The sequence below is a fragment of the Chrysochloris asiatica genome, unplaced genomic scaffold (genome assembly GCF_000296735.1).
Source record: "Chrysochloris asiatica unplaced genomic scaffold, ChrAsi1.0 scaffold00095, whole genome shotgun sequence".
Taxonomy (NCBI): domain Eukaryota; kingdom Metazoa; phylum Chordata; class Mammalia; order Afrosoricida; family Chrysochloridae; genus Chrysochloris; species Chrysochloris asiatica.
The window spans coordinates 7,443,345-7,464,035 of record NW_006408613.1 but is presented as its reverse complement, the minus strand read 5'-3'; the positions used below and the strand labels follow the sequence as shown (position 1 = coordinate 7,464,035).

The 20,691-nt window shown below is 35.0% G+C and overlaps 1 protein-coding gene across 1 annotated transcript in view; it reads left to right on the top strand.

The window, feature by feature from the left end:
* CSMD1 (CUB and Sushi multiple domains 1) overlaps positions 1–20,691 on the top strand; it is a 2,529,117-nt gene that overhangs the window by 2,129,630 nt on the left and 378,796 nt on the right. Inside the window, exons 36-38 of the mRNA XM_006866725.1 lie at positions 9,750–9,868; positions 14,123–14,192; positions 20,263–20,379. Coding sequence (XP_006866787.1) covers positions 9,750–9,868; positions 14,123–14,192; positions 20,263–20,379 — 306 coding nt within the window. The remainder of the gene's footprint in view (positions 1–9,749; positions 9,869–14,122; positions 14,193–20,262; positions 20,380–20,691) is intronic.

Genomic DNA, 20,691 nt, shown 5'->3' with positions numbered 1-20,691 from the left:
TGATGTTTCCGTGAGTGTTGATAGTTGATCCAAGAAGAATGAAGTCTTTGACAACTTCAGTCTTTTCTTCATTGGTAAGAATGATGTTTATTGGTCCAGTGGTGAGCTATAGAATAGCAAAATTGTTGAGTGACAGGGGATTACTAAATCCAAATATATAGAAATTATAAGGAAAATATTAGATAGATAGTAAACTGGTACTATCTATCTATAAAAATAAACATATTGCTTTAATAATTTCACTATTTTGCTATTATGTAGATCATGACAAGTTAGGGATAACAATGCAAATAATGAGTATTCCAGAACACTTAATTGTGCCCATGCAGAATCTGTACCTAGTACAAGAGACAGTCATTCAAACAGATCAAGGGAATACTGAAAATTTTAAAGTCAGGAAGGGTATGTTTCAAGGTTGTACCCTTTTACAACACCTATTCAGTATTTATAACAAACAAATAATCCAAAACACTAAAATATATGAAGAAGAGCGTGGCATCAGGACTGGAGAAAGACTCATTAGTAACCTGTAATATGCAGATGACACAAACTTACTTGCTGGAGCAAAGAGGACGTAAAATACTTACCATCTTGTTTGGTTGTTCCTGTAGTGCTTTTTTGAATTCTTCCTTGTTTTACTCAACTTTTCTGTCAACTGTTTGGAGGTACCTAAATATCATTCTCTTGAATTCTTTGTCAGGTAGTTACAGTGCGTTTTTTTCCTCAAAAATATTTTCTAGCTTTGCCTTTTGGTTATTTGTTAGAGATACTCTGTCTTGTTTCTTCATGCAAACAGAAGTTGTCTGCTGTTTTAGAGGCGTTGTATGGTATTTATATTAAGTTGATGAATATATGTTGGTGTCTTGTTAGGCACTCACCAATTGCCTCCTGGTGGGTGTGATCAGGAGGTGAACTTATGGGCCATTCTCTGTTCATGCAGTTCAGTTCAAAGGGATTCAGCTGATGTTTGTTGTCCTTGATCCAATATATAGCAACTTGTATTGATTCTAGACCAACTGGAGAGATTGTAGTTTGTACAGCTGTGGCTGGGCTGTATAGCCACAGTTGCTGTCTTCTTTGTGTTTGAAAGTCACAGGTAAGTTTCTGCATTCCAATTTTTTTTTTAAATCTCTGAAGCCACTCACAAATACTCAAGATGGCTGCAGCACATCAGGTTGGCCACCATAGCTCAGCAATTACCTCCTGTCTTGCTGCATCTGCTCAGCTCTTTCTCCCATTAAGCACTCAATGCACTTTTCTATCCCTTTATCTGAAGCTCAGAGTTCTAGGATTATCCTCCACATTTGTCTCATCAGTTTTCCATATCCTCACTACAGAGGGTCTGCACAGACTTTCAGCCTAGTCCACCAAGCAATTAACTTGTGGATAATTACTGATGAAGATCATAGACCATAGTTTTAAGTATGGATTACACCTCATTGTAAAGACAACAAAAGTTTTCACAACTGGACCAATAAATAACATCATGATAAATGGATAAATATTGCAGTTGTCAAAGACTTCCTTTTACTTGGATCTATGAGTCAAAATTGACTCCACGGCACATAACCACCACCACCAACATAATCAACTCATGGAAACAGCAGTGAAGATATCAAAGGATAAATTGCACTAGGTAAATAGGTTGAACAAGAACTCTTCAAAGTGTTCAAGAGCAAAGATATGAGTTTGAGGACTAAGATGCACCTGACTGAAGCCATGGAGTTTCAGTAACCTCATATGAAGGTGAAAGTTGGACAATGAATAAAGAAGACCATAGAAGAATTGATGTATTTGAGTTATGGTCTTTGAGAAGAATATTAAAAGTGCCATGTACTGCCAGAAAAACAAAAAGATCTGTGTTGGAAGAAGAACAGAAGGAGTGTTCCTTAGAAGCCAGTATGGGGAAACTTCATCTTTCATAGTTCAGACATGTTATTGGGAGGGACTAGTCCCTGGAGGACACATGCTTGGTAAAGTGAAGACTAAGTGAAAAGGAGAAAGACCCCTAATGAGCAGTGATGGGCTAAAGTGTAACAGCAATTGCGAAGGTGGCCCAGGACTAGGCAGTGTTTCATTCTGCTGAGCATAGGTTCCCTGTGAGTCAGAGCTGTTGAGTCAGCTCATAACAATAGCATAAGTTATCTACACCCAACTATTGGGTACAATATAAAGGAATTTTCCATAATGCAAAAGGGAGCCAAATTCATAACTCATGAGCCTGTGTTTGTAATTTATAAATTATGATTGCTGTATTTTAAAAATCATTCCTTTAGTTTCAGGATATTTTTACTAGCTTTAAAATTCATAATGTTATTCTACCAAATTTGTCTCTTGGGTGTAAAACTTGAAAGAATTCTCTATTCTATAGCATGTCTTGCAAATATTTCATGGTAAGTAACTAGAGAATAAAAATGCTAGAAATGGAATGAATAATGAATGGTGATTCTGTGACATAGCTAACCACTAGCTAGTCATTTATGAAAACCTCAATCCTATTAAGTTTGTGTCATAATGACCCTGAATGGCTGGTGGGTTTGAAGTACTGACCTTGCAGTCAGCATTCCAGTGTTTATCCTACACCGTACCACCAGGACTCCTTATTTTTATAAATGTCTTCTTACAGCCTTCAAGGGACCCTGATGGCTCAGGGTTAAGCACTGGACTGCTAACCAAAAGGTCATTGGTTAAGAGTCATAAGATGCTCACAGGAAGCCTATGAGACAGTCAGCTTTCTTTAACATCTACAATCTCAGAAACCCTGTAGGGCAGTTCCCGTGTCCTAAAGGGTCAAGGTTAGTTGGAATGACTCTGTGGCAGTGGGTTTTATCATGGTATTTAGAGTACTATATAATATGTTAACTTTTTTCCTCTGAAGTATTTTAATTCAGTTTGATATTGTCTCCAAAATATGCTTTACTCATTTTTACTTTTAAGCACATTTTACCATATTATTCTTACCAAATATTTTATCCCACTGTTTCTTTTTGTCTTTCAAAATCCTACTTTTTCCTTAAGATTTGTTCAAATTGCATCTCCCTGAATGTATCAACCCACAATCATTTATTTTCTTCTTTCTTATTTGCATTTATTTTTGCCTGTTTAATGTATAACATATTTATTTTCTTTGTGATATTAGTTCATTTTGATGTCCTACATGCTTATACCAATTTATACTTAGGATAAACATTCTATCACAAAGTTGGTTTGAACCACAAGATTGATGGTTCAAACTCACCGGTGACTCCTTGCAAACCTTATACAGAGTTGCTATTGGTTGGAATCGACTCTACAGTAATTAACAGTATATTAGAGGAGCCCTGATAGTATAGTGGATTATGAGCTGGGCTGATAACCATAAGATCAGAAGTTTGAATTTACCAGTTACTCTGTGGGAGAAAGATGAAGCTCTCTGTTCCTGTAAAGATTTATTGGGTTACTTATGAGTCAGAACTGACTCCACAATCCACAAAAACTACCACCACAACTGTGGATAGAAGAGATATTAAATAATACCCACAACTTTTTCTGATGTTAAACCATGCAGACTACACAGCACTTAGCAACAACAATATCCCTGTTTCTGTTTGAACAACTGCCTGTTGCTCTACACATGAGCAAACTTAAGTGTTCTGGATTGCCTTTTTTATTTTTATTTTTTTTGCAATATATGATAGTATGTTGATACTATTGCTATTAAATGCTGTTGAGTTGGCTCTAACTCATAAAACCCTGAATAAGAATGATGGGTGGATTTGAACGGACGACTTTTTGGCTAGCAGTCCATTGCTTATCTTACACAGTGCTACACCAGGACCCCATATGGCAGTATACAGCTATATTATTTGAAGATATAGTTAGTATTTAGTTTTATAATTGTGTTCATCACTGACCAATTTTTTGTTGTTGCTAAGTGCTGTTGACGCGATTCCAAATCATAGTGACCCTACATAAGGTTTCCAAGGCTGTAAACATTTTCAGGAGCAAAAAGTCTCATTTTTCTCCTAAGAAGCAATTGGTGGGCTTGAACCACTGACTTTGTGGCCTGCAGTCCAATACTTATTCTACAGATCCACTGTGCTACTCTCTGGCCAATTTTAGGAAATATAAAAATCTATTATGTTACTTTTTTCATATAGTTTTCAACATGGGTATGGCAAATTTGTATAGGATCCTGATACTATAAATATTTTTAAATGTCATGAATAAATATTAGGTCATCGGATTTTCTCACAAATCTAGAACAATTCTTGTTGTTAGGTGCTGTCAAATCAGTTCCAAGTCATAGTAACCCTCTGCTCAACAGAACAAACCACTGCCCAGTCCTAAGTCATCCTCACAATTGTTATGTTTGAGCCCATTGTTGCTGCCACTGTGTCACTCCATTTTGTTAAAGGTCTTCCTCTTTTTTTGCTGATTCTCCACTTTTCCAAGCATGATGTTCTTCTCCTGGGACTATTCCTTCCTGAAAATATATCTCTACTTACAAGGAATATTCTGGCTGTATTTCTTCCAAGACAGATTTATTTGTTCTTCTGGGTGTCCATGGTATTTTGAATATTTTTTTTGGTCAAAACCATAATTCAAATGCATCTATTATTCCATGGTATTCCTTATTCATTGTACAACTTTCATATATATGAATTTATTGAAAATAGCATGACTTGGATCAGGAAAGTCTTTGTTTTCAAACTGAAATCTGTGCTCTTGAAACAAATCTTTGCAGTAGATTTGCAGAAAGTGTTACATTGTTTGATTTCTTGATTGCTGCTTCCGTAAGTATTGATTGTAGACCCAAACAAATAGCAGTCTGACAGCTTCAATATCATTTTCTCCATTTATCATGATGTTATTTACTGATACAGCTGTGAAGATTTCCATTGTCTTTATCTTGAGGTGCAATCTATGCTGAAGGCTGTGGTCTTTGAAGTTCACCAGTAAGCATTTTAAGTCCTCTTCACTTTCAGCAAGCACTGTTGTGTCATCTGCATACCTGTTAAAGAGTCTTTCTTCCTTCCTGATACTACTTTCTTCTTCATATACTACAGCTTCTCACATTATTTTCTCTGAATAAAGATTGAATAAGTATGGTGAAAGGATACAACCTTGGTGCACATCTTTACTGATTTAAAACACTTTGTTATTGTTGTTAAGTGCCATCGAGTCAGTTCTGACCCATAGTGACCCTATATAGGGTTTCTGAGAAGTGACGGGTGAGCTTGAACTGCTGACTTTGTAGTGCAAACGGCTTTGCCATCTGGCGCATTAACCCACAGTGCCACACCAGGATTCCTCTTGTTCTGTCTGAAAGACTTTCTCTTGTTATCTGTACATGGGTACAATTAAGTGTTCAGAAATAACCATTCTTTGCAATCTAATTCATAGTTTGTTATGATGCACACAGTTGAATGCATTTTAAACAATAAAGCTCAAGTACATATCTTTCTGGTATTCTCTGCTTTCAGGCAATTTCCATTTGACATTAACAATCATGTTATTGTTTTTAGGTGCCCTCGAGTTGGTACCGACTCATAGCGACCCTATGTACAACAGAACAAAACACTGCATGGTCCTGGGGTAACCTCACAATTGTTGCCAACTTAAACACATTAATGCTGCCACTTTGCCAATCCATCTCACTGGGGTTCTCCCTCTTTTTCTCTGACCCTCCACCTTACCAAAAATGATAGCCTTCTCCAGTGACTGGTCCCTTCTCACAATATGTCTGAAGTGTGAGAAACGAAGTTTGTCCACCCTGGCCTCCAAAGAGCACTCTGGCTCCACTTCTTCTGACACAGATCTGTTTGTTCTTTTGGCAGCCCATGACACTTTCAATATTCTCCTCTAACACTATAACACAAAAGCATCAATTCTTCTGAAGTCTTCCTTATTTACTGTCCAGCTTTCACATGCATATGAGGTTAGGTGCACTTTAGTCCTCCAGCTGACATCTTTGTTCTTCAACATTTTAAAAAGATCTTGTGCAGCAGATTTGCCTAATGTAATATGTCCATTAATTTCTTGACTGCTGCTTCCATGAGTGTTGATGGTTGATCCAAGTCCTTGACAATTTCAATCTTTTCTCTGTTAATAGAATGTTGCTTATTGGTCCAGTGGTGAGGATTTTTGTTTTCTTTACATTGAGATGCAATCCACACTGAAGGCTGTTGTCTTTAATCATCATCAGTAAGTATTTTAGGTCCACTTCACTTTCAGCAAGCAAGGTTATATCATATGCGTATCGCAGGTTGTTAATGAATCTATCTTCCTCCAATCTGGATGCCACGTTTTTCTTCATATAACCAAGTTTTTCAGATTATTTGCTCAGCATACAGGTTGAATAAGTATGGTGAAGAATACAACCCTGTCGCACACCTTTCTTAATTTAAAAACATTCAGTGTTCTCATATTCTGTTTGAACAACTACCTCTTGGTCCAGGTACAGAGTCCTCATGAGCACAATTAGATGTTCAGGAATGCTCATACTTTACAGTGTTGTCCATAGCGTGTCATGATTCACACAACTGAAAGCCTTTGTGTAGTCAATAAAGCACAGGTAAACATCTTTCTGATATTCTCTGCTTTCAGCCAAGATCCATAGGATATCAGCAATGATATCTCTCATTCCACGACCTCTTCTGAATCCGGGTTGAGCTTCTGGAAGTTCTCTGTCAATGTATGATTGTAGCCGTTTCTGTATTACCTTTAGGAAAAATTTACTCACATGGAATATCAAAGAGATTGTCTGATGTTTTTTGTATTCCATTGGGTCACTTCTCTTTGGAATGGGCACAAATACGGATCTCTTCCAATCACTTGGCCAGATAGTTGTCTTCCAAATTTCTTGGTATAGAAGAGTGAGTGCCTTCAGTGCCACCTCACTTTCTTGAAAGATTTCAATTTTTATTCCATTAATTCCTCTTCCCTTGTTCTTTGCTAATTTCTTCAATGCGCCTTGGACTTCTCCCTTCAGTATCATTGGGTCTTGATCATATGCTACTTCTTGAAACAGTTGCACAGCAACCATTTGCTTTTGGTACAGTTACTCTGTGTATTCCTTCCATCTTGTTTTGATGCTTTCTGCGTCGTTCAATAGTTTGCCCAGAGAATCCTTCAATAATGAAAGTGGAGGCTTGAATTTTTTTTTTTTTTTTTCTCCAGTTCTCCCAACTTGAGAAATGCTGAGTGTGGTCTTCCCTTTTGGTTTTCTGACTCCAGATCTTTGCACATTTTCTTGTAATATTTAACTTTGTCTTCTTGAGCTGACCTTTGAATTTTCTGTTTAACTCTTGTACCTCATTTCTTCCATTTGCTTTAGAATCTCTACCTTGGAGAACAAGCTTCAGTGTCTCTTCTGGCATCCATTTTGATCTTTTCCTTCATTCTTGTCTTCTTAATGACTTTTTGCTCTCTTTATGTATGATGTTCTTGATGTCATATCAGCATCATTTCTATCACCAAGGCCATATTTTCCAACTACTGATCTTTCCTCTTTGCTCCCAACCTTTGCATTCTAATCACCAGTAATGATCAATACATCTCAATTGCATATTTGATTGATTTCAGATTTAAGAAGTTGGTAGAATTCTTCTATTTCATCCTCACTGGCTATAGTGGTTGGTACATAAACTTGAATAATGGTGGTATTAACTGGGCTTCCCTGTAGGCACATGGATATTAGCCTATCACAGACAGTGTTGTACCTCATGACTGATCTGGATATGTTCTTTTTGATGATGAATGCAACACCATTCCTTTTCAATTTGTCATTCCTAGCATAGTAAACCATGTGGTTGTCAGATTCAAAATGGCCAATACCAGTCCATTTAAGCTCACTAATGCCTAAGATATTGATGCTTATGTGTTCCATTTCAAATTTGACAACTTGCAATTTTCCCAGATTCATACTTTGTATATTCCATGTTCCTTTTTTCAATGGATATTTACAGTTGTTTCTCTTCATTTTGAGTTGTGCCCCATAAGTAAATTAAGGTCCCATGGGCTTTTCTCCCACGAGCTTTACTCCATTCATGTTATCACAGTGAACTGTACTTTGAAGAGGCAGCTCTTCCCCAGTCGCATTTTGAGTGCCTTCTGACTTGAGAGGCTCATTTTCTGGCACTATATCTGACAGTATTTCTCTGATATTCATAAGGTTTTCAGTGACAAAGTATTTAGAAGTAGTTCATCACTCTTTCTTCCTAGTCTTTCTTGTCTGGAAGCTCATCTGAAACTTGTCCACCATGGATGACCCTGATGGTATTTAAAATACTGGTGGCATAGCTTTCAGAATCACAGCAACTCACAAGCCACCATAGTAAGACACACTGACAGAGGAATGGTGGCCGTTTGGTTTTAAATGGAAACTGTCACTTTAAATTTCGAGATCTGTGGGCATGCGTAGGAAAACCCTTCAGGGGTGGGGGTAGGGTGTCCATTATTAGCATTAACAACAGCATTAATCATTGTATAATTAAAAATGTGAAATAAAGAAAATGCGATAAGAAACTAGGTGATGTGTGATTGTGAATATAAATTTGAAATATTTTCAATTAAGTCAGGAAATTCATACAGCGTTCTTAAATATACCAAAAAATAGAAGAACTTTATTTAATAAATCCCTTTTTATGAGAAGTTTAGAACTTCACTTAATTCAAATGATGTTTGTATTAAGTGAAACTGATACTTGATGTTGTTAAACCATGGGTGGCTGAATAATGAAATGACAGGATAAATAGTAATAACAGTCATTTAAAAGTCATTTATTTAGACACAAAAACAGACATCTAGGAAGTTGTATAAATAAGAAAACTGTTCTAAAGAATAACTGAAGTTGTGAAACACAATCATATAGAGGAATTTAAAATTAATTTTTCAAGAACAAAGATATCTGCAATGAGTAAATTGTAAAATTGTTTGAAAAATTCTCCAAAAAAACTCTCCAAAATAACTATTGGAGAATTTCTACATTATATTATAACTGCATTTACAGAATACTAGATTGCAATATCTATTCAATCTTTATTCTGAGTAAGTATTTCAAAAGATGGATTATATTAAAAACGTGGCATCAGGATTGAAGGAAGATTCATTAATAACCTGTGATATGCAGATGATACAACCTTGCTTGCTGTAAGGGAAGAGGACTTAAAATACTGATGAAGATCAAAGACAAAAATCCTCACCAATGGACCAATAAATAACATCATGAGAAATAGAGATAAGATTGAAGCTGTCAATGAAAGTATTTTATTGTCTTTAAGAAAAAAAGAGAGAGTTAGAGCTACTGAATATAGAATATTTGTTATCATGTTATTTTTTTCCCCCACAAAGGACTGCATTTCCAGGTTTGCGCTTAGAATTTTTTAAAAAGACTGCAAAATATGCTTGAAAAATAAGGCAAGACAGAGTTATCATGAAGTTTTATGTATAATAGGAAATAATTTTAAGGACCCTCTGAAATGTGTATGCATTGGAATTGTTTTATTTTATACTAAACATAGAAACAACATTTTTATAATGTAAAAAACTACTTAATTCTGAAATAAGTTAGTATAAGAACTGGTACACAACTAAGGTAAAGTAGCTTAAACTTTTTTTGGTAAAATAGCATGAGAAATTGTCAAAATTTTGTTAATTTCCACAAGATGAGAATAATAGAAAAAAACAAGACTTTTTTTTTTTTTCAGATAATAAGAGTGTTGTCTTTAGTTTATGGCTTATAAATCTTGGTTTTTCCATCTCTACAGCTGTAGGACTTGCTGCATGCCAAGAACCAGCCCTTCCCAGCAATGGCATCAAAACAGGAGATCGGTATATGGTGAATGATGTGCTTTCCTTTCGGTGTGAACCGGGATACACATTGCAGGTATCGTTCATTGAATTCTTGTTAATAGAGAGGATTCAACATCATACTTCTTAACCAGTTTACTTCAAGCTTCACTCCTAATTTAATATTACCATAGTGATATTTACTCTTCATGCTGGTAGATTTAATGATCACATGGGAAGAATTTTTTAATGAGAAAGCCCTGTCCCAACATTGAGCATTTTATTTTCAGAACCTCATATATATATATTTTTAATGTTATCCTTTTCCAATAAACATGCAGATAAAATTCTAAAAGTATTTACACAATCCCTTAGTAGGTCCTATCCTAGCAATCCTATTATTGGATCTGCTTTGAAATCACTTGTTTGTTCTGCTTTGCAAACTTACAAATGTATGCTTTTTCAATAAGCATGTAGACAAATTTTAAAAGGTCAAGTTTGCACAGTCTTTTGGTAGGTCCTACCCTACCAATCCAATTATTAGATCTGCTTTGGAGTTATGTGCTTGTTTCCTTTGCAAACTGTTCTCACAATCCAATTTAATAAATTCTCATTAATTTCCTGTGCCATGTAGTGTGCAAAGTATTCAATTAATATATTCAAGTAATTTTTTTCAGAGATATTAAATACAAGTTTTCAACACTGAATTTTGAATCAGGAACTCTTAGAAGCATTTTAGTTACAAATGAATATATAGCAAGTGTAGTAAATTTTCTGTAATTTATTGTATGGCTTTACCATGAATAAATTTGCTCCCAGAACAGTTTTTCCTGAACTTATATAATTTCTCCCTGCTTAAAATAAAATTTGATATTCTAAACATGTATATTCCAAAGTCCAGTAGAGATATTTAAGTCTACTAATATTTTTACTCTTCACTTAGCTCAGGTAAAAGGAAACATTTTTGTATTAAGTTTGTTACAACATTGAAGTTGGTAAATTTTCAATGGGATTTCTTTAAGCCATATTCTGCAAATTTTAAAAAACAATCTGAATAAGCAACAGAAAAAAATTGCAAAATATAGCAGAATTGATACCTTAATTCAATTTTTGGATGTGTGTTGGAGTAACAACCACTAGGAAATACTGACTTTGTGTTGGGTGCCAAACTAGGTGTTTTACAAAAAACTTTATGTAATTCCCAATCAGGCATATGTTGTCAATGGTGTTGTTAAGAGCTGTTGAGTTAGTTCTGACTCATAGCGACCCCATAAAGAGTTTCTAGGGAGTAGCTGGTGATTTTGAACTGCTGACCTTGCGGTTCAAACTGACTTTGTGGTTCAGTGTTTACCCTACAGTACCACACCAGGACTTCAATTGTCAGTGCTATATTATATGTATTGTGCTGGTGAGGAAGTGAACAAGAGAGGGAGTACAGGAACAGGTGAGGTAAACAAAAGTACATCAGTCAGGATCATGTGTAGGAATAGCCTAGATTGTTAGTTAAGATAAAGCAGTTTTTAAATGACTAGGATGGTACAGGGACAGGCAGTGTTTCATCTTGTTATTCATAGGATTGCTTTAAGCTGGAACTAACTTGACAGCACCTAACAACAACTAAGTACACATCAATAAATGAAAACTATTACTATTATCATTGACAAATAACTATGCAAAGACACCTTCATAAAAACATGCTCAAGCATACTTTATATAGATCAAGGCAGTTATTGCAATAATTGTTTTGTCTCTATAAAATGATAGCTAAATCTTTGCAGTGTAGAATAATGTAGGAAGCATTTTATAATTGACACTCACTGTTGTTGTGGTTAAGTGCCATCGAGTCAGTTCTGACCCTTGGCAACCCTGTATATAATTTCTGAGGAGCGACTGGTGGGTTTGAACTGCTGACCTCATGGTTCACAGTCCAGTGCTTTACTAGAGTGCCATACCAGAAGTCCAACTGACACATAAGAGGAAATGTCCTTCTAAGTGAAACTCATAATTTTTTAAACTCTAACCTGAGAAGCAGTAAAACCTAGTCTTAAAGGTTGAATTAAAATGTCCTTACTGTGGTTGGTCAACCAACGTACTTAGATAGCAGAACTTTTAGTAAACCGTAAGGTTAGGGTTGTTGTTGTTGTTAAGTGCTGTTGAGTCGATTCTGATCCATAACAAACCTGTATAGGGTTTCCAAGGAGCAGCTGGTGAGTTTGAACTGCCGAGTTTGCAAAATTATGAGTTTCACTTAGAGGGACATTTCCTGTCAAAAATAAGGAAAATGAAAACTACCAAATACTTATACAATTTGATTTGGGGGTTCAAATTTATAAAAGAAAGCAATGTGTGTCAATAACCCAATCTCAGTATACACTCACTGGTATTTTTAGTTTGCTTGCATTGTAATTAACTTAAGCCAACTAAATAGGATATTCTCTCTAGTTTCTCCCAAATTCCCTCTTTAATACTTGCTCTCTGCATGCATGCCCATGTTCATTCTTATTTCTGATGTCACTTTTTAATTCTGTAAACATACTTATTTAAGTTACATTTTCACAGTCCTCAGAAATGAAAACAGAAAGGATTCTTTAGTAAGAATGTTTCTTAGAATGAATTGCTTAATCTGTTTCTTAGAGATAAAAGCCCGCGAGAGCCTAATCGAAGCTTTCATTTTTTTTTTTTTTACAAATGCAAACTAAGCTTTTTAAAAACATTTTTCCTTCATTATAAATGTAGTCAAGCTTTGAGTTCTCAAGTAGCTGATTTTCGTTCACATGAACACAAAAGGATTTTGGATTTTAAAAATTTTGCAAACAAATTAATATGTTTATAATGACATTTCATACCATTAGACAATAGTCATGAAAACATATCTTTCTAGCACATTTTTCAAACAAATTTCTATAAATGCACATCCCAGGGCATGGGGCATTAAAAGTAAATTCTGAATATTTGAATGATTTCTATCTTCTCTAGATGTGATTGACTTGAAGAGAAAGTTCTTGTTTGGGTATAACTAGTTAATAAATATATAAAGTCATACCTGGTTTTTGAGCCATTATAAAAATTTTAGTTAGGATCACTAATATGAAATGTTTACACAAAAATCAATATTGAGTATTACTTAGATTGGTATAAATGTTGTTTTGTTGCTACTCTTCAATAAATATCTTTACAGGCTTTGCACTTTATATTTGTGCATATTTTAGAAAGAAGTTTTTACAGATTTTTTTAATGGATTATAGAATGAATATACACTGAGAATCTTACAATTTAACAGAAAAAGCATGATCCAGAATGTCATCTTTGAAAGTAAATACTGCCATTCTTTGCTGTAGTTACTTTAAAAAAATATTGGGAAATTGGCTTTGTGACATATGAATCAAGTATGGTTTCTAAGCTAGGAAATCAGTTTGTCATCGATAATGCATTAAATCCCCCACGTGGTTGGGATTATTTAGCATGAATTAAAGATGTATTTTTACTGTTAACTCTGTGCCAGTTGCAGGTGACAAATAGAAATTCATGAGATAAGAAAACATAGCAAATAAGGCCATAGAGTCATCACAAGGGAAAAATATATGTATCTGCACACAGAAATATCTTTTTAGTACCTTTTACTCTATGAGATATTTTAACATAAAACAATTCAAAAATTAAATGTTTGCTTTTTGATTTTCAAAGAGAAATACAAGCATAGAGAGTAAAGGTTGACAGTTGAAAGCTTCATATATTTAAAGGCTAAAGCAATCTGCATGATGATGATTAATTTCATTACAGTCATGTTAATTTGATATCCTATGAGGCTGTCTGATAATAAAAATAATATGAAGTATCTTTCTTCTCTGATTAAGCAAGAACTAATTCGGTGCTCGTCTGAATATTAATGGTCATATCAATTATTATAACAATAATATAATCAACTTACAAGCAGAGACAATTAACAATACTTACCTTTTCGTAAGCAGATAACATATTGTTGAGATCTAACAATCAATTGCTAGTAGTTCCTAATTGTTTGCCACCTCTCCATCCAAAAGCTATCATATCTCACGATGAACAAAAGACTTACTTTGTTCAGTTCAATTCATCTTCTTTAAACATTAGAAAATGAGTTGGGCAGAAATATTGCCAATTTAAAGGACTATTAAATTACTTATTTAGTAAAAAGAAATAATTATTATGTACTTTTTTGGCTGTTTTGATTCATAATCTATTATTCAGTCATATCATTACTTCAGTATTTCTGATTTTATTTTATATTTGGAATAAGATAATAAATATTCTAACATTTAATCATTAGACATTATGTTTTCAGTATGTGAGTTTTCTTTTGTCTTCTTTTAAACAGGGTCGTTCTCATATTTCTTGTATGCCAGGAACTGTTCGTCGTTGGAACTATCCATCTCCTCTTTGCATTGGTATGGAAACATCTGTATTTGTGTTGCTGTGGACACGATAATTTGCCCAATGATGACCTGCTTGTTCTACCATTTTGGGTTTTTAATATGTACTTGTTTATCCTTTTTAATATAAAGTATTAAATTTTAAATCAAAGAAATGCTTATATTTCCTTTAGAACATTTGTTACATAATAATAATATAATACTGTAGTAGTTGTATAACAATCTTCTTTCATTGAATAAAGTAACTATGTTTTTTATCAGCCTACATGGAATAGATTATTAGCTCGCACTAAACTTAAATTATAATTTATATCAGAAAGTCAGTTTTAATTTGTGGGGATGAATGAAAGTAGTTGGTCTGAAAATCTGAGCAGTCTTCTGTCTCTGGCTTTATTCTCAGGCAGTTCAGGTTTTCATCAACAAAATTTAGAAACAAAGATAAATGATTTTAAATTGGAGTTATAATATTTTATACCAGAGAGGCAAAAGCTACCATCCACATGGATAATCTCATCCAGCCTGGGAAATCAGGTCACATTTTTAGGTGAAAACATTTCAGACATTTTATATCAAGAAGAAGAATGTGTGCCATGAGGATCCAAAAACTTTTAGAATATATTGTTGTTAAGTGCCGTTGAGTCGGTTCCGACCCATAGCGACCCTGTACAGGGTTTCCGAGGGTGTAAATCCTTAAGGGAGTAGAAAGCCTCATCTTTCTCCCGCGGAGCGGCTGGTAGTTTCGAACCACTGACCTTAAGGTTCGCAACCCGATTTGTAACCACTACGCTACCAGAGCTCCTTTAGAATATATTAGGCAATTGGAATTTTATTGATTCTTAAAGTAACTGGTGGCACTGTAGGATTACCAAAATGTTAGCAATTCAAACCCACCAGCTGGTCCCTGGAAACCCTATACAGACTTGCTAAAAGAGTCAGAACTTACATGACAACACTTAACACTAATAGGGTATTTGTTGGCTTTCATTGGCTTCTATCACAGGAAGGTCTTGAAATGTAGAAACTGGTAGATATTAGAGCATTTTTCTTTGTTTTCCTTTAAACTCTGCCTGGTTTACCCTCTCAGTTCAGGCTCAGTTACACACAATGTAGTACATCTGAAAAAGAAATCTTGACTTAAGTAAAATATGCTTGTTCTCCCAGCATGTTGTTGTTATTAGGTGCCATCGAGTCGGTACCGACCCATAGCAACCTTATGCACAGCAGAATGAAACACTGCCCGATCCTGGGCCAACCTCAATACTGTTGCCTCGCTTGAGTCCATCGATGTTGCCACTTGACCAATCCATCTCATTGGGGGACTTCCTCTTTTCTTCTGACCCTCCACCTTACCAAACATGATATCCTTTTCTAGTGATTGGTCCTTTCTGACAATATGTCCAAAGTATGAGACACGAAGTTTGGCTATCTTGGCCTCTAAGAAGTACTCTGGATGCACTTCTTCCAAAACTGATCTATTTGTTCTTTTGGCAGCCCATGGCACTTTCAATATTCTCCTCCAATACCGTAACTCAAAGGCATCAATTCTTCTATGGTCTTCCTTATTCACTGTCCAGCTTTCACATGCATATGAGGTTATTGAAAACACTATGGCTTGGGTCAGGCTCACCTTAGTCTTTAAAAAGGTCTAGTGCAGCAGATTTGCCTAATGCAATATGTCGCTTGATCTCTTGACTGCTGCTTCCGTGAGTGTTGATGGTTGATCCAAGAAGAATGGAGTTCTTGACGACTTCAATCTTTTTCCATCAATAAGAATGATGTTTATTGATCCAGTGGTGAGGATTTTTGTTTTCTTTACATTGAGATGTAATCCATACCGAAGGCTGTGCTGTTTGATCTTCATCAGTAAAATGTTTTAAGTCCACTTCACTTTCAACAAGCAAGGTTGTATCATCTGCATATCGCAGGTTGTTAATGAGTCTTCCTCCAATGCTTATGCCACATTTTTCTTCATAGAATCCAGCTTCTCGGATTATTTGCTTAGCATACAGGTTGAATAAGTATGGTGAAAAAATACAACCTTGTTGTACACCTTTCTCAATTTTAACACATCCAGTGTTCCCATGTTCTGTTTGAACAACTGCCTCTTGGTCCAGCATAGTCATTTTCAAAACCCATTTTACTTTCCAAAGTGTTTGGTATAGGTGATAAATGTTTGGAACAGTATCTATAGCATGGAGTCCTGGTGTAGCACTGTAGGATAAGTACTGGACTGCTAATCACAAGATAAGTGGTTCAAATTCACCAGCTGTTCCTTGGAAACCCTATACAGGGTCACTATGAGTAGAACCTACTCGATGGCAATTAACAACAACAACAACAACGTCTAGCATATAAATCTATGTTGAGCTCTGATCTGCTATTTAATCTTCACTGGAAATCTATAGATGTTCCATAAGACATTTCTGTGAGTTGATTCCAACTCATGATGATCTTATGTGTTTCAGAGTAGAGCTGTTGCATGGAGTTTTCTCTGCTGTATTTTTAACAGAAACAGATCGTCATCAGACTTTTACTTCATGGTCCACTGGGTGTATTTTAAAACAACTTGTTGTGACACTTAGACACCCCTATAGATGCTATATGGTCATTTAAAATTAAATGTACCCAACCTCCATTACTTATTGTCTTCTTTAAACTTTTCTTTCTCAGTGACTATTTATTCATAGACTACAAATCTAAATGCTTTATTAGATTTCTATCTGTCCCCATTTTAAAAGGATTCCTCACTCCTATTAACTGTATCACCCAAATGCATCTTCAATTTTGGTCCTTACCTTTGTTGTTGTTGTTAGGTGCCATCGAGTTAGTAGGAACTCATAGCGACCTTATACACAGCAGAACAAAACACTGACCTATCCTGGGCCAACCTCACTATTGTTGCCACGCTTGAGTACATCTGATGCTGCTACCTTTACCACCTCATTTTTTAAATATATCAGCTTATCGCCTGATAATTGTATTCTGTCGCCACATAATTCCCAAACTATGTTGTTGTTGTTAAGTGCCGTCGAGTCGGTTCCGACCCATAGCGACCCTGTACAGGGTTTCCGAGGGTGTAAATCTTTACGGGAGTAGAAAGCCTCATCTTTCTCCCGCGGAGTGGCTGGTAGTTTCGAACCGCTGACCTTAAGGTTCGCAGCCCGATTTGTAACCACTACGCTACCAGAGCTCCCAAACAATAGTCCCATTTTATTCTACATTCCAAACTTATCATGTAAATGAGTTTATTAGTATTTGTCTGCTTGTTGTTGTTGTTAAGTGCCATCAAGTTGATTCCGACACATAGCAACCCTGTATAGGGTTGTATATTCAAGTCAAAATGTGTGACATGATTTTGGCCTTGGCCTCAGTGACTCACCTTTCATCCTGTTATAGATATTAGCAAGCACATGCTTTATATTACTATCCTAGCTCATACTTTCAAGTTCTTCTTAGTGCTTAGCATTCTTTTCCTTCCCTTTTCCATACAGAAATTTGCTTCTCTTTCAAGATCCCATTGAACATATGTGATATCATCCCTGACTTTATCCATGTTTAGTGCTCAGTCAAGCCATATTGGGGCATAGGAAAAGTCAGGAACATTTTTGATATTCTATTTATCGTAGATTTTCATACATTGTTTTTTTCTCAGTTATTGAATTAAAATATTATTTCTCTTAATTAATGAAGAGTTTTGTAGTCCTTTAAATTTTTCATCTGAAGGAAGTGCCTCATTCACCTTATCTTTGTCCAGGGTCTTGCTTTTAGTTACAATTAAGCATTCTTACACTAGACTTCAATTATACAAAGTGCATGACTTTTTTTCTTTCTTTTTTAAAATACATTTGTAATGATATAATTTACACAATTTTCCCTTTCTAACTATGACCCAAGGGTCTTGAAAGTAGAACTATACTTCTATCATCTTTGTGCACCGTTAGCACATATTAGACTTTCAATTATTTTAAATTAAAGATAATTCATAAGTGAATGGGTATCAGATGGCATGCTCTAGATCTATTATGAATGTTTGCTTCACTGTCCCTCTCCTGCTTCTAAAACTTTGATCTTACTGTGGGTCACAGTTAGAAGTCCATTGTCTCTAAAATGATGGGCACAACATTCCAATAATGTCAGGTGATGTTTCAGGAGAATGCAATCAACTCTATATGAACAAATGCAAACAATTTTACAAGCCGTAATACACACTGAAATTTCTCTTCGGAGCTATTATATGCTGTTTATGATTCATTTTTGTCAAGGAATATGATAACATAGTGTGTTGTTTATATTTCAGCAGATTAAAAAGGTAATTCTCTTTCGTGTTATAAGTTAGTCTAACAGACTGATTTCCCCACATCTCAAAAAAATCTTATGTATTAAATGTTTTTTAGTAATAAATAATTCAATTACCCAAACTGAGAAACAGATAGACTTGGGTACTGAGGAAAATAAAAACACCAAGCCTATAAACAAATAAAACAAAACAAAATTGCAGCCTTTATTATACTTCCATCCAGAAAAAATATAAGTATCGATCTTTTGTTCACCATTCCATATTAATTCATAAGTGAAAAATATTATTTATATTTGATATTTTAATTTTAATTCTTGAAAGCCATTTCTTGATAAAAATAAATATTTCCAATAATATGTCATCTAAACTTTGAAATTATTTGTATATGGAGGTTTAAAATCTCAGGGTTCATGTGGAAAGGAGAAATAAAAGAATGGCAACTGTCCCTACCATAGTGGACTACCACGTTCCTTTCTACCTCTCAATCACCTTAACCTTACTTTTTCTTTTTAACCTGAACATTATCCTTACTTTTTCTTTTTAACCTGAACATTATCCTTACTTTTTCTTTTTAAATGAAAAACTACATTGGAACCCAAAGATGAGGAGTGAGACGCATTTGTTGTTGTTAATTATCATTGACTTGGTTCTGACTCGTAACAAACCTGTGTGTAATATAACAAAATATTGTCCTTCCGGTGCCATCTTCACAATTGCTACTATGTTTGAGGCCATTGTTGCTTCACTGTGCCAATCAATCTCGTTGGGGGTTTCCTGTTTTTTCTCTGTCTCTCTACTTTACCAAACATGATGTCCTTCTCCAGGGACTGGTCCTTCCTGATAACATGTCTAAAGCATGAAAAACAAAATCTGACCATTTTGTCTTCTAAGGAGCATTCTGGTTATACTTCCTTCAACATAGATTTGCTTGTCCTTCTCGCAGCCCATGCTACCTTTAAAACCATAACTCAAATGCATCAATTCTTGTACAGTCTTCCCTGTTCACTGTCCAACTTTCATCTTCATATGAGGTTATTGAAACACCATGGCTTGGGTCAGTTGCATCTTAGTCCTCAAATTGGTATCTTACTTCAGTATCATCAGCTCTTGGTCATATGATCATATGCTACTGCTTGAAATGTTTGAACATCGACCATTTCTTTTTGGTACAGTGACTTTGTGTAGTGTTTATTCCATATTCTTTTGAGACTTTCTGCATCATTTAATTTTTTGCCCAAAGAATCCTTAAATATTGAAAGTCGAGGCTCATCTTCTGCACTATATCTTATAATATTCTGGTTATATTTACCATGTCATTTTTTGATAGTCAGGTACTGTTTGACAGTGTTTCATTGGTATTTATAAAATTTTCAGTGGCTAAACATTTAAAAGTAGTATACCTATTCTACTGCTGAGTCTGTCTTTATCTAGGAAGTGAGCTGAAATCTGTTCACCATGGGTGTCATTCAAAATATATGTGGCATAGCTTCCAACATCAAAGTCACATACAAGTCACCTTGGTGCGACAAACTGGGAAACGTGTGGTGGAGAGAGGCCCATATATGACTAGAATGTAGTGCATTTCATTATTACTATACAATATAAGGTTGAAATGAAATAAATAATAAAATTATATTACATATCATTATTATACAAATATTATAAAATATCAAAATAAAAAATAAAGACTTGCTTTTACTTAGCATAGTAAAGCAGAGCCGTGTAAATGATATATTCTTTAAAGAAAATGATAATCTACAGAACTGACAGCCATTGTCCATTTAACAGCAACATGTGGAGGAATATTGAGCAGCATGAGTGGAGTGATCCTCAGTCCTGGATTTCCTGGTGCTTACCCCAACAACTTAGACTGCACTTGGAAGATCACATTCCCTATTGGTTATGGTAAGTGAAAACATGTTTAATTCTTAAAAATTCAACAGTTTTAATTCCTGTATTAAACTAAATAAAAAATGTGTCCTCCTCTGTTTTCATAAATCTGTCTTTAATTGAAGGTGACTTACACATTTAAATAAAGCTCTAGCAGAATACATTTTAGAAAACCAAGTTATCATAACCATCAATTCAGCCATGCAGTGTTTTCAAGGCAAATTAAATTAGCTGAATTATGATATAGTAGACACATGAAGTGAAAAATATACCGTTCTGAATTCAATGATCAATCTCTGCGTATAAGACAAAATTTGAAAATATAGT